The 14,316-nt window shown below is 46.1% G+C and overlaps 1 protein-coding gene across 1 annotated transcript; it reads right to left on the bottom strand.

Annotated features, from left to right (window-relative positions):
- Positions 1-133: 133 nt before the first annotated feature.
- Positions 134-12,600, bottom strand: LOC115204548 (BICD family-like cargo adapter 2). Its single transcript, XM_029770213.1, has 6 exons — positions 11,932-12,600; positions 10,463-10,582; positions 5,011-5,169; positions 3,053-3,141; positions 2,809-2,929; positions 134-775 (listed from the first exon to the last, which is right to left on the bottom strand). Exons 1-6 carry the CDS (start codon positions 12,466-12,468, stop codon positions 434-436), a joined length of 1,368 nt encoding a protein of 455 aa, XP_029626073.1. The 5' UTR covers positions 12,469-12,600; the 3' UTR covers positions 134-433.
- Positions 12,601-14,316: the final 1,716 nt, after the last annotated feature.

Raw genomic sequence — 14,316 nt, 5'->3', positions numbered from 1 at the left:
CCTGTCTCAGATAATACCGGTTAGTCTGCACTTGGTAAATATTATGGGTTAAGGAGAATGGGAAGTTGGGATATTGTGGCTGTTTTTAGCTGTGGACTTGTATCCTCAACTCGAATAAAAAGAACGCTCAGCATTTGGAAGGACGTTTAAATTACTTTAATCAGAGACACGCGTTATAGTTAAATTAATGATTACAGTTGGAGGGACTCTACAACCCAAATGTACTATGCAGGCAACCAAGACACAGAATGTCCTAGTATGAAGGCAACCATTAACACTGAAGAATGTTTTCCTCAAGTAGAGAATTAATCTCCCTGTGAATGTGTGTAATTCATGTCAACCATCAGCTCAATCCATGTATCTCTCCCAGTAGGAATCAACAGTTTGAAAAATGTATAAAGTAGCTATGATTTGTCCCTCATGTTATGTTGTATTATAAGTCTATGGTATGAAACCGCTCCAGTCTGCTGCTGCTACTCGACGACCGCGACACCGGTGATGCCTGCGCTGCATCCTGGTCACCATGACGACCCGTCTTCCCCCTCTTCAGCCTGTCCCTCCAGGTAACAGGGGTGCGTTGCGGGGCCGGCGAGGGGGCAGGGGTATGGACGACCTGTCCAGAGGTGTGGGTTAAGGTGGTAGGGGTGGAGGCTGGCCTCTGGTGTGGGGGTTCTTTAGTCCTCCTCAGCAGCCCCAGACGGGAGGGTTTCCTCTGGGCTTGTTCTGCTGCCTGCTGGCTCTGGAGCTGCTGCTGCAGGATCCTCTGGACGTCATCCTGACACACGGAAATACATTTGTTGACATCTTTATTGACTAATGGTAAAAAGACAATATTGATGGATTATTTCTGATTATGGCAATCCAGTATTGCAGTTGTATTTATGTTTATCATTTTCTGCCCACTGCTGCAACTTTTACCTCTGACGCCTTGATAACACCTACAGCGTCATCTAGATGTGTGTGCAACAAAAGTTCAACATTCACCCTTTGCTACCATTTCTGTCAAACCGTCTACGCATATATTCGATAAATCCAACATATGCAAGGCAAATGCAGCGTTACATTGGAAATGAATGCACTTCCAGTGTACGAAAATACAATGGCGCTATCGGTGTGATCGACACCAAACTTGCTACACATTCTGACCAGTGATGTAGTGGTAAAAAATAGTGTGTGTGAAATCACTTATGCTCAGTGACTTTCAACGTGGCACCGTCATAGGATGCCACCTTTCAGTTCATAAAATTGCTGCCCTGGTCAACTGTAGGTGCTGTTATTGTGAAGTGGAAACTAAAAATTGTCTGTCCTCAGTTGCAACACTCATTACCGAGTTCCAAACTGCCTTTGGAAGCAACGTCAGCACAAGAACTGTTCTTCAGGAGCTTCATGAAATCAGTTTCTTAGATTATTTCTCTCTCCAATTTCGTGATTACGAACTTGTCTCATCGCTGCAACTCCCCGACGGGCTCGGCAGAGGCAAAGTCGAGTCATGCATCCTCCAAAACATGACCTGCCAAACCGCGCTTCTTAACACCCGCTCACTTAACCCGGAAGCCAGCTGCACCAATGTGTGAAACCTTTCAAATTACGACAGAAGTCAGCCTGCAGACGCCCGGCCCGCCACAAGGAGTCGCTAGAGTGCAATGAGTCAAGTAAAGCCCCCCCCTGCCAAACTCTCCCCTAACCCAGATGATGCTGGGCCAATTGTGGGACTCCCGGTCACGGCCAGTAATGACACAGCCTGGGATCAAACCCCAGGCTGTTGTGACACCCCAACACTGAGCCACTCTGGAGGCCATAAATGGGTTTCTATGGCCGAGCAGCCACACACAAGCCTAAGATCCCCATGCGCAATGCCAAGCGTCGGCTGGAGTGATGTCAAGCTTGCCGCCATTGGACTCTAGAGCAGTGGAAACGCATTCTCTGGAGTGATGAATCAAGCTTCACCATCTGGGAATTCAACAGACAAATCTGGGTTTGGCAGATGCCAGGAAAACGTTTCCTGCCCAAATGTATAGTGCCAACTAAAGTTTGGTGGAGGAGGAATAATGGTCTGGGGCTGTTTTGCATGGTTTGGGCTAGGCCCCTTACTTCCAGTGAAGGGAAATCTTAACGCTACAGCATACAATGACATTCTAGACGATTCTATGATTCCAACATTGTGGCAACAGTTTGGGGAAGGCCCTTTCCTGTTTCAGCATGACAATGACCGTGCACAAAGTGAGGTCCAAACAGATATGGTTTGTCAAGATTGGTGTGGAAGAACTTGACTGGCCTGCACAGAGCCCTGAACTCAGCCCCATCGAACACCTTAGGGATGAATTGGAATGTCGACTGCGAGCCAGTTCTAATCGCCCAACATCAGTGCCTGACCTCACTAATGCTCGTGGCTGAATGGAAGCAAGTCTCCGCTGCAATGTTCCAACATCTAGTGGAAAGCCTTCCCACAAGACTGGAGGCCCATGATTTTGGAATGAGATGTTCGACGAGCAGGTGTCCACATACTTTTGGTCACTTTAGTGTATGTCATATTGCACCATTAGAGGACGCTGGTCCCTCACCACCAGATGGCCCCAGGCTCTATTACTCCATTATCATGCTAGGATACCAGCTGGTGACATGTACCGGCTGGATGCATTATACCGTGTCTTAAACCATGGGTAATTTGCCATTGTCCCTCATTAGTGAGAGCTTGTTTTCCACCGTAACCTCTCCCCAGCTGAGCCCATATGTTGCTACTATATGTCTCAGACATACCCATTTTTCCGACTCGCTCTCTCTTTCTCTCCTCCCACCATCTTTTAGTACCTTCCAGGCCTCTAGTTCCAGTGAGAGCTCCAGTCGTTTCTGCACAGCCTCCAACAGCTGGTTGTTCAGTAACATCATCTCTGTCTTACTGCGGAGAAGCTCCGCCTCCATGGCCTTCTTCCTGTTCAACAGGAAGGGGAAAAAAACTAAACAAAACATCAATGTGTCATTTTTCTACAGGAACAATGCAGTTCCCTCTTAGGAGGCATTGACACTTCTCTTTGCTGTGAATGTGTGTACTCACTTGTCCATGGCATCGTCTCTGTCCCGTAATGCCTGTTGTAGAACAGCACTGTCATCCACACCATTCCCTTTAACCCAGAATTGGGAATCCTGGGGGAAACAGAGTGGTTGGGGGAAAAAAGGCAGGTTTGTTTTATTTATATTCACACAGTTATAGAATACATTGACATAATGGTGTTTCTTACTCTTGATGACATCAGTTCTTCTGCTAGTTGGAATAAAATGTTTGCTGATGTATTCTGACCTTCCGTGTATGTGGTGATGCATTACGCCTGGGAGTCATGTGGTGATGCATTACGCCTGGGAGTCAGTCATGTGGCGATGCATTACGCCTGGGAGTCAGTCATGTGGTGATGCATTACGCCTGGGAGTCAGTCATGTGGTGATGCATTACGCCTGGGAGTCAGTCATGTGGTGATGCATTACGCCTGGGAGTCAGTCATGCGGTGATGCATTACGCCTGGGAGTCAGTCATGTGGTGATGCATTACGCCTGGGAGTCAGTCATGTGGTGATGCATTACGCCTGGGAGTCAGTCATGTGGTGATGCATTACGCCTGGGAGTCAGTCATGTGGTGATGCATTACGCCTGGGAGTCAGTCATGCGGTGATGCATTACGCCTGGGAGTCAGTCATGCGGTGATGCATTACGCCTGGGAGTCATTTAAATGCCACCGAGTAATTAAAATTCCATTGAAACGAGGTTGAGCTAACTGAACCCATCAGGTCACATACCTGAACTGAACCAGTCTGGGCTCACCTGAGGGGCGGTGTCTAAACTCACCTGACATGAACCGTTAGCCTCTGAGCTACTGTTGGATAGGCAAAGATTTACTCATCTTTGTATTCTATGGGTTTGCCTGTGGGGGTGGGATCTAAGCTCACCTAAGAGGTGTTTTTTATTTATTTTTATTTTACCGTTATTTTACCAGGTAAGTTGACTGAGAACACATTCTCATTTACAGCAACGACCTGGGGAATAGTTACAGGGGAGAGGAGGGGGATGAATGAGCCAATTGTAAGCTGGGGATGATTAGACAGCCGTGATGGTATGAGTGCCAGATTGGGAATTTAGCCAGGACACCGGGGTTAACACCCCTACTCTTACGATAAGTGCAATGGGATCTTTTAATGACCTCAGAGAGTCAGGACACCCATTTAACGTCCCATCCGAAAGACGGCACCCTACACAGGGCAGTGTCCGCAATCACTGCCCTGGTGCATTGGGATATTTTTTAGACCAGAGGAAAGAGTGCCTCCTACTGGCCCTCCAATACCACTTCCAGCAGCATCTGGTCTCCCATCCAGGGACTGACCAGGACCAACACTGCTTAGCATCAGAAGCAAGCCAGCAGTTGGATGCAGGGTGGTATGCTGCTGTGAGTGGCTGAGTGCAAGCCTGGGTCACATTCACTAAAAACTGAGGAACTAAATGCATCTTTGAGGACCCTGGCCTAACTTGTGCTGTGTGGCTCAGGGCTAGTTTAGACTCACCTGTGCTGTGTGGCTCAGGGCTAGTTTAGACTCACCTGTGCTGTGTGGCTCAGGGCTAGTTTAGACTCACCTGTGCTGTGTGGCTCAGGGCTAGTTTAGACTCACCTGTGCTGTGTGGCTCAGGGCTAGTTTAGACTCACCTGTGCTGTTTGGCTCAGGGCTAGTTTAGACTCACCTGTGCTGTGTGGCTCAGGGTTAGTTTAGGGTCACGTGAAGTGTGGCTCAGTGCTAGCAAGGGCGGCAGGTGGCCTAGTGGTTAGAGTGTTCGGTCAGTAGCCGAAAGGTCACTGGTTCGAATACCTGAGCCGACAAAGTGAAAAATCTGTCTATGCCCTTGAGCAAGGCACTTTTAACCCTATGGCTGACCTTGTAAAACAACATATTTCACAGCACCTATCCGTGTATGTGGCTCAGGGCTAGTTTAGGTTCACCTGTGCTGTGTGGATGAGAGCTAATTTAGGTTCACCTGTGCTGTGTGGCTGAGAGCTAGTTTGCGTGCGACGTTCTGCAGCAGGACCAGCGCTGTATCCAGACTGTTCTCCTGAACAGATGGTTCTACTGTGCTGGACTCTGCTTCTGTCAGAGGAAGCAACAACCTCAGAACGGACTGAACCTCCTCTGTAACCTAGAGAGAAACAGTCAAGGCATTCATGCAGAAGAACAGCTCCTGACTTTTTATAACTTCTTGTTTGTTAAGATCACGATGAAAATGTGCTACAAAATAAGTAATCAAATTATACAACTGAAGATCGAGGAAAAAATTGACAGAGTGAGTAACAAAAAGCTCTTAATCGTGCTAGCTAAATTCAAATTTGTCACTTAGCTTGCTAGGAAGTTAATCCCTGGAATTTGGGGAATTTTGCTTAAATTCATCAAAAAAAGTTAGCTTATAACAGTGAACCTTTTTTTGTGGGATACACACAAGGCAATTCTAAGTCTTGTGGCATATTTTGGTTAAACTATCCCCAATCCAATGGAATTGCAACCCTCTGCATGCACAGTGCATTCTTCCATCACATGTGCAACTGATTCTCAAGATCTTGCACACTAATGAGATGCTACAGAGCCCACACTACTACACTGTCTGAGCCAAGGACTACATGCTTCCTGGTAAGTTTTCATTACAATACTGGATGGGGTGAATATTTTATGACATACATTATTTTTTGTTAATTAGTAAATAGTAGCCTACAGCCAAAGTGTGTTTAAATCATATCTAACTTGTTAACAATTTCTGCTAGTTAGTTTTTGCTACCATGTGGGTTTTCGCTTGCTTGAGCCTGCTAACTGAGTGTTAATTCACCTGTTTCCATACATGTTTCATTTATCTTACAAAGAAGTTGTAATCCAACTGCTTAACTATTCATCTGTACATGGAATTGTATTTGTTATTTTTTTACTATTTTTTTGTAATCTTTACAGGGAAATGCCACAGGCACCATCTGATGTGTGGAGACTGCAGGTAATGTAGAAGGAAAAGCTGTGTACATTTGCAAACACTGTGCCAAATCATGTGAAGAATGCAACAAAGATGCAGAATCATCTGGCCAAGTGCATAAAGTTCCCTCAGCGCTCACAACAAGCAACCTCTGACAAAAGTACCTCTACTTCCATTCGAGGTGAAAATGATGAATCAGACACCACAGACACAAGGAATAAGACACACCGGTCTCTACATTGCAGATGAGCTGAAGACAGTCATCAATGACCTTGGACCACAGAAGGTATTTGCACTGGTGAACCAATGCTGCGAACATGAAGACTGCTTGGTCTAAAGTGGAGGAGTCCTACCCTCACATCACACCTATTGGCTGTGCTGCTCATGCATTGAATCTGCTCCTTAAGGACACCATGGCACTGAAAACAATGGATGCACTCTACAAGAGAGCCAAGGAAATGGTTTGGTATGTGAAGGGTCATTAAGTTATAGCAGCAATCTACCTCACTAAGCAAAGTGAGAAGAATAAGAGCACCACATTGAAGCTGCCCAGCAACACCCATTGGGGTTGTGTTGTCATCATGTTTGACAGTCTCCTGGAGGGATAGGAATCTCTCAAAGAAATGGCCATAACACAGTCTGCAGATATGGACAGCCCCATCAAGAGGATCCTCCTGGATGATGTATTTTGGGAGAGGGTGGTAAGCAGCCTGAAACTCCTGAAACCTAAAGCAGTAGCCATTGCACGGGTTGAGGGAGACAATGCCATCTTGTCTGATGTTCAGACTCTGCTTGCAGATGTAAGAGAAGAAATCCGTACTGCCCTGCCCACTGTTGCTCCAAGCAGAAGAAACTGCAGTTCTGAAATACACCAAAGAGCGTGAAGACTTCTGCCTGAAGCCCATACACGCCACAGCATACATGTTGGACCCCAAAGCTGCTGGCAAGAGCATCCCGTCTAGTGCAGAGATCAACAAGGCCTATGGTGTTATCACTACCGTGTCTCGCCACCTTGGCCTGGATGAGGGCAAGATTCTTGGCAGTCTGGTGAAGTACACTTCCAAGCAAGGGCTTTGGGATGGAGATGCAATATGGCAGTCGTGCCAACATCTCATCAGCCACCTGGTGGAAGGGACTTTGTGGATCTGAGGCTCTTTCCTCTGTTGCCTCCATCCTCCAAATCCCACCAACATCAGCCGCCTCAGAGCGCAACTGGTCCATGTTTGGGAATACACACCAAAGCACGCAACAGGCTGACCAATACAAGGGTTGAAAAATTGGTGGCCAAATTTTTTTTCTTTTTGAGCCTGACAACGAGCCATCCTCAACAAGGTTGGAAAGTGACCATGAAGATTAGGCCTCAGAGTCTGATGTTCAAGAGGTGGACATTGAGGAGGTCCAGTAAGAAGACATACTGAGATTAGGAGCACTCCCTTTAAGAGTGTGCTCCTAATCTCAGCTCGTTACCTGTATAAAAGACACGTGGGAGCCAGAAATCTTTCTGATTGAGAGGGGGTCAAATACTTATTTCCCTCATTAAAATGAAAATCAATTTATAACATTTTTGACATGCGTTTTTCTGGATATTTTTGTTATTCTGTTTTCACTGTTCATTTAAAATTATAGACTGATCATTTCTTTGTCAGTGGGCAGACGTACAAAATCAGCAGGGGATCAAATACTTTTTCCCTCACTGTAGAAGCCTGAGAAGAAGACAACCAAAGCTTTAGTTTCTAGACTATCATTTTACAGATGTATGTTGAAAATGTTGTTGGGAGATGCGATGGATCATTCAATATTCACTTTTGTTGTTCAGTGAAATCATCCCATGTGAAGAGTCAACTCATTTAATTAAAGTTCAATTCCTAACTACGTTTTTTTTATGTCTATTGGAAGGATTTAATCATTTGCAATTATGTCTACTTATGGTAAGGTTTATATTTCTGTCTCCATATGATATGGTAAAAACATCTACATTTAAATGGTATTACTATTAATTTGCATAAATTCCCATATTCGTGTTAATTCCCAAGGAAAGTTTCCACCTCTGAATATTCCCCAAAATGTTCAACCCTAGCCATGACCACACCCCCATCAGCCTGCTGAGAGGCTGTCTCTGTTAGTGGTATGGGTTACTAATCTAATGGAGCAGACCCCCAGCTACACCACCCCCAGGACCAGATCAACCAGTCCAGGAGCTGAGAGAGAGCCTTACCACAGTGCTTGAGGAGGTAAAGGCCACCATGAAGAGAGAGCCTTACCACAGCGCTTGAGGAGGTAAAGGCCACCATGAGGAGAGAGCCTTACCACAGCGCTTGAGGAGGTAAAGGCCACCATGAAGAGAGAGCCTTACCACAGTGCTTGAGGAGGTAAAGGCCACCATGAGGAGAGAGCCTTACCACAGTGCTCGAGGAGGTAAAGGCCACCATGAGGAGAGAGCCTAACCACAGCGCTTGAGGAGGTAAAGGCCACCATGAAGAGAGAGCCTTACCACAGCGCTTGATGAGGTAAAGGCCACCATGAAGAGAGAGCCTTACCACAGCGCTTGAGGAGGTAAAGGCCACCATGAAGAGAGAGCCTTACCACAGTGCTTGAGGTGGTAAAGGCCACCATGAAGAGAGAGCCTTACCACAGCGCTTGATGAGGTAAAGGCCACCATGAAGAGAGAGCCTTACCACAGTGCTTGAGGTGGTAAAGGAGATGGCAAAGGAGCTGTCTGTCATCAAGTTCTGCACCATAGAGAACAGACTGCAAAGACTCCTAGAGAAGCTGCAGCACCCCCGCTGAGCAGGACCTCTAAGAAACTTCAAGGCCCTCAAATGTAAAAAAGAATGCAGACCTGATGGCATCCTAAATGAAATGCTCAAATTCAGCAAAATTCCAATTGGCTATATTAAAACTGTTTAATTTGAACCTGGGGGAAGGTTACTTCCCTGACGTCAGGAACCAAGGACTCATAACCCCAATCTTTAAGAACGGAGACAAATTTGACCCTAACAATTACAGAGGTATTTGTGTGAACAGTAACATGGGGAAAGTTTTCTGTAGTATTATAAATGTAAGAGTTCTAAACTTCCTTAACAAGCACAATGTCTTGCCTAAAAGTCCAATTGGATATCTACCAAAAACATCTCACGACATGACAATTAAATCCTTGGCAATAAATGGAGCATCAAAATTGGCAAGAAATTATTTAACCAGGGGCCTGGCCTTTGCCAGGGTTGCAATCTCAGCCCTGCGCTCTTGGCCACTATTCTAGAAAAATCCTCAGCCCCTGTTGTTGGTCTCCACAATACAGAGGTTAAATGCCTGCTCTGCGCAGATGACCTGTCCCTGCTGAAACCCACAGCACATCATCTAGAGCAGTACTGCCAGACCTGGGCCTTGGCAGTAAATCCCCAAAAGACTAAAACAATGATTTTCCAGAGAAGATCTCAGGGAATTAGACCAAAGTTCTCGATTGGTACAAAATATACACAATACTGCACACACTACAATTACTTGGGTTTCAAAATAAGCTCAACTGGACACCTAAATGAGGCAGTGAATGAATTGAGAGAGAAAGCATGCAGGACATTCTACACCACTAAAAAACTAATCCAAATAGAAATACCTCGTCTAGTTTGGCTAAAACGAATTGAATGTGTCATTGAATCAATTGTACTTTATGGCAGCGAGGTGTGGAGTCCATTTGCAAAACAAGATTCCACCAAATGGGGCAAACACCTACAGTACATGTCCAGAGGAAAACTACAACAATGCATGCAGGGCAGAATTAGGCCAATATCCACTAATAATAACTCAAAAAACGAGCAATGAAGTTTTGAAAACATCTCAAATATGGTGACCCCTTCAAATAATTTATCAAGCCCTGCAATGCCAGAAAATATTTCCCTCATTCAGCTGGTCCTGGGGCTGAGTTCACAAATCGGTTCTACTAATACGCTGAAGCCTCAGGACTAGAACGTCCAATCAATCAGAAAAAAAAAACAAATTTCACAGTCAAAACAAAAACTACATTACCTATTGGGAAAAACAAGCACAAAGCAAAATCCTGTGCTATCTGGCTTTAAATCGACAGTACACCATGGCAAACTATTTGACCACGGTTACTGATTAAAACTTTGAAAAAGTACAGGCTCAGTGAGCACAGCCTCCGTATAGAGGAAAGGCTGTGCAACCACTGTACCACAGCAGAACCCGAGGCAGAGCTTTACTTCCTGAGGGAGGGAGGGGAAAGAGTTCAACATAAACACAGACTTCTAAAGGTGACGTGCTTCACAGAAACAGAAAGGATTCACTCCTGTTAGCCTACTCCCAGAGACTCCATTCAAGCCCTGTTATGTGATTCTTGTTGTTATTCAGCCTCTATACATCACACTGATCTTGTTTCTGTATGTTTCAACAATTGCATGACCTTTGAAATTACCTTTCAAATATATGGTTATGCTTGACTGTATTTGAAGTGTGTGTGTGTTACCTTCTCCCTGTGTTGACTCCATCCCGGTTGGTCTCTGTTCTCCTGCAGTTTGTCCACCTGAGCCTTCAGCCTCAGACTGCGTCTAACTGACAACGCCACCTCCCGACGTACTTCCTTCAACTACACACAAAAGCACGTTTGTAAAGAAGCATGTTTAACAAATTCCTACAGGTGTTGCTGAACTTCCTCTTCCCTTCAACTAGACACACACCCAGTGTTACACACACACACACACCACCTCCCGAGGCACTGCCTTTAACCACGCACACACACACACCACCTCCCGAGGCACTGCCTTTAACCACGCACACACACCACCTCCCGAGGCACTGCCTTTAACCACGCACACACACCACCTCCCGAGGCACTGCCTTTAACCACGCACACACACACCACCTCCCGAGGCACTGCCTTTAACCACGCACGCACACACACCACCTCCCGAGGCACTGCCTTTAACCACGCACACACACCACCTCCCGAGGCACTGCCTTTAATCACGCACACACACCACCTCCCGAGGCACTGCCTTTAACCACGCACACACACCACCTCCCGAGGCACTGCCTTTAACCACGCACACACACCACCTCCCGAGGCACTGCCTTTAATCACGCACACACACACCACCTCCCGAGGCACTGCCTTTAACCACGCACACACACACACCACCTCCCGAGGCACTGCCTTTAACCACGCACACACACCACCTCCCGAGGCACTGCCTTTAACCACGCACACACACACCACCTCCCGAGGCACTGCCTTTAACCACGCACACACACACCACCTCCCGAGGCACTACCTTTAACCACGCACACACACCACCTCCCGAGGCACTGCCTTTAACCACGCACACACACCACCTCCCGAGGCACTGCCTTTAACCACGCACACACACACCACCTCCCGAGGCACTGCCTTTAACCACACACACCACCTCCTGAGGCACTGCCTTTAACCACGCACACACACACCACCTCCCGAGGCACTACCTTTAACCACGCACACACACCACCTCCCGAGGCACTGCCTTTAACCACGCACACACACACACACACACACAACCTTCAGCTAAGAATAAATGGTGTCAAGAAAAACTCAGGCACAGTGGTAAACAGTGCTAATCCAGATTCCTGGAAGACGAGACACAGCAGAGACAAATCCTGTTGTACTGGATACGAATGTGACAGCTCATATTACACACGCACACAGATACTCCAGGCCCCTCACTGATAAGAGCCCAAAGAGAGACAACAATATTCCCTTCAGCCACAAATCAAACCTGTCTCCATGAGCTGATAACATTCTATAGCAGAGTATGACACACTTGTACTGAACGAGGTAAAGATCTGTTCTGGTCCAAGATCTTTGAAAACCATAACAAGTACTGCGTCAAATTACACTCAATATACTTTCTTGGCCGCACAGCACACACATTTTATTTTTGTCCGTCCTCACTATCTCACCGTGTCTGAGACTGGTCCTAATGTTCTGCGTCTGCTGAGCTGTTGTCCACTCCTGATGAGGTCCGGTAAGGTTCTGTCTACATTGCTCCGTCTGAAAGGGCTCTTATCCTCACTGACCATGGTCAAACCACCTGGATCGCCATTCTCTATGGCCAAACTCTCCTTGACCACGGTCAGCTCACCAGAACCATCAGGACCAGCATCTTCTGCGGTCAAAGACGGCATCAAGCAGGTACTGGTCATGGTGAACAGATCATGACAGTCGCCCCCCTCTTCAGTCTGCGAAGTCAACCCTTCTGTGACCACATCCTCCTTCTCTGGGTCATCCTCTGGTTCGGTCATGGTCGAGCTTGAATCGTCCTGTGTTTGTCTTTCATCTCTCAATATTGTAGACCGTGTGGTTGAACTGCCACTGACAGTGCCAGGCAGCTGGTGTCCATCTTCCAGGGTGTGCAGGGAGTAGCAGAGTTGTTCCATGGCAGTGAACTGTGGTCTCAGTCTCTCATTCAGGATAGAGAAAGGCACAGGGTCTCCCATGGTATAATAGAGGGGTCACAACCACCAAACTGACAAGAGGAGAGTTCGAGAGAAATAATTGAAGAGAGGAGCTCACAATCTCACTGGGACGAAAAAAAACTGGCAGTGAGAAGAGGCTATGACAGAGAAAGAGAGAGCGAGAAGGGGAGGGAACAAAACACAGAATGCCTACCAACTCGTTTTTCCTGAACTTTGAGTAACCAGAATAGGACCAACATATCTTCTGTGATGTCATTGAGTGATGTCAGAGGAGGCTGCACCCTCACTTTTTTTCCCTTCAACTTCTATTGCTACGGTGATGGTAGCCTGGATACGGACACGTCAACATGTCAGGGCTTGAGGGAAATCGACCTTTGATGTCCTAACGCAATCAGAGACAGATTACCTACATGACGTACGATACCTATCTGTTTATACTGCCCTGTCATCATTTAACAATGCCAAACTACACAGACACCATTTCAGAAGGGATGAGGAGCAAGTGTGTGAGAGAGATAAGAGGCAAGACATGGGAGGGAGAGTACAAAAGAGAGAGGTCGTTCCACCAATTCAGTGCCTTTTGAGAAGTGTCACTTGATAAAAAAAATATATATACAGCACCAGTCAATTGTTTGGACACACCTACTCATTCAAGGGTTATTCTTTATTTTTACTATTTTCTACATTGTAGAATAATGAGCACATAAGGAATCATGTAGTAAAAAAAAAAAAAAAAGTGTCAAACAAATCAAAATATTTTTTAGATTCTTCAAAGTAGCCACCCTTTGCCTTTGACAGCTTTTCACTCTCTTGGCATTCTGTCAACCAGCTTCACCTGGAATGCTTTTTCAACAGTCTTGAAGGAGTTCCCACATATGCTGAGCACTTGGCTGCTTTTACATCACTCTGCGGTCCAACTCATCCCAAACCACATCAATTGGGTTGAGGTCGGGTGATTGTACAGGCCAGGTCCTCTGATGCAGCACTCCGTCACTCTTCTTCAGGGTCAAATAGCCCTTACACAGCCTGGATGTGTGTTGGGTCATTTTCCTGTCGAAAAGCAAATGATAGTGGGACTAAGATCAAACCAGATGGGATGGCGTATCGCTGCAGAATGCTGTGGGAGCCATGCTGGTTAAGCATGCCTTGAATTCTAAATAAAATCACTGACAGTGTCACCAGCAAAGCACCCCCACACCTCCTTCTCCATGCTTCACAGTGGGAACCACACATGCAGAGATCATCCATTCGCCTACTCTGCGTCTCAAAGACACAGAGGTTTCCACCAGTCTAATGTCCATTGCTTGTGTTTCTTGACCCAAACAAGTCTTCTTATTGGTGTCCTTTAGTAGTGGTTTCTTTGTAGCAATTTCACCATGAAGGCCTGATTCACACAGTCTCCTCTGAACAGTTGATGCTGAGATGTCTGCATTTATTTGGGCTGCAATTTCTGAGGCTGGTAACTATAATGAACTTATCCTGTGCAGAAGAGGTACATCTGAGGCTTCCTTTCCTGTGGCGGTCCTCATGAGAGCCAGTTTCAACATAGCGCTTGATGGTTTTTCTGACTGCACTTCAAGAAACTTTCAAAGTTCTTGAAATTTTGCGGATTGACTGACCTTCATGTCTTAAAATAATGATGGATTGTCGTTTCTCTTTACTTATTTGAGCTGTTCTTGCCATAATATGGACTTTTACCAAATAGGGCTATCTTCTGTATACCCCCCCACCCCTACCTTGTCACAACACAACTGATTGGCTAAAATGCATTAAGGAAAGAAATTCCAGAATTGAACTTAACAAGGCACACCTGTTAATTGAAATGCATTCCAGGAAGCTGGTTGAAAAAATACCAAGCGTGTGCAAAGC

Source organism: Salmo trutta, chromosome 12 (assembly GCF_901001165.1).
Source record: "Salmo trutta chromosome 12, fSalTru1.1, whole genome shotgun sequence".
In the NCBI taxonomy this organism is placed as follows: domain Eukaryota; kingdom Metazoa; phylum Chordata; class Actinopteri; order Salmoniformes; family Salmonidae; genus Salmo; species Salmo trutta.
Note: the sequence above shows the minus strand (reverse complement) of the source record. Positions and strands in the feature narration are given on the sequence as shown.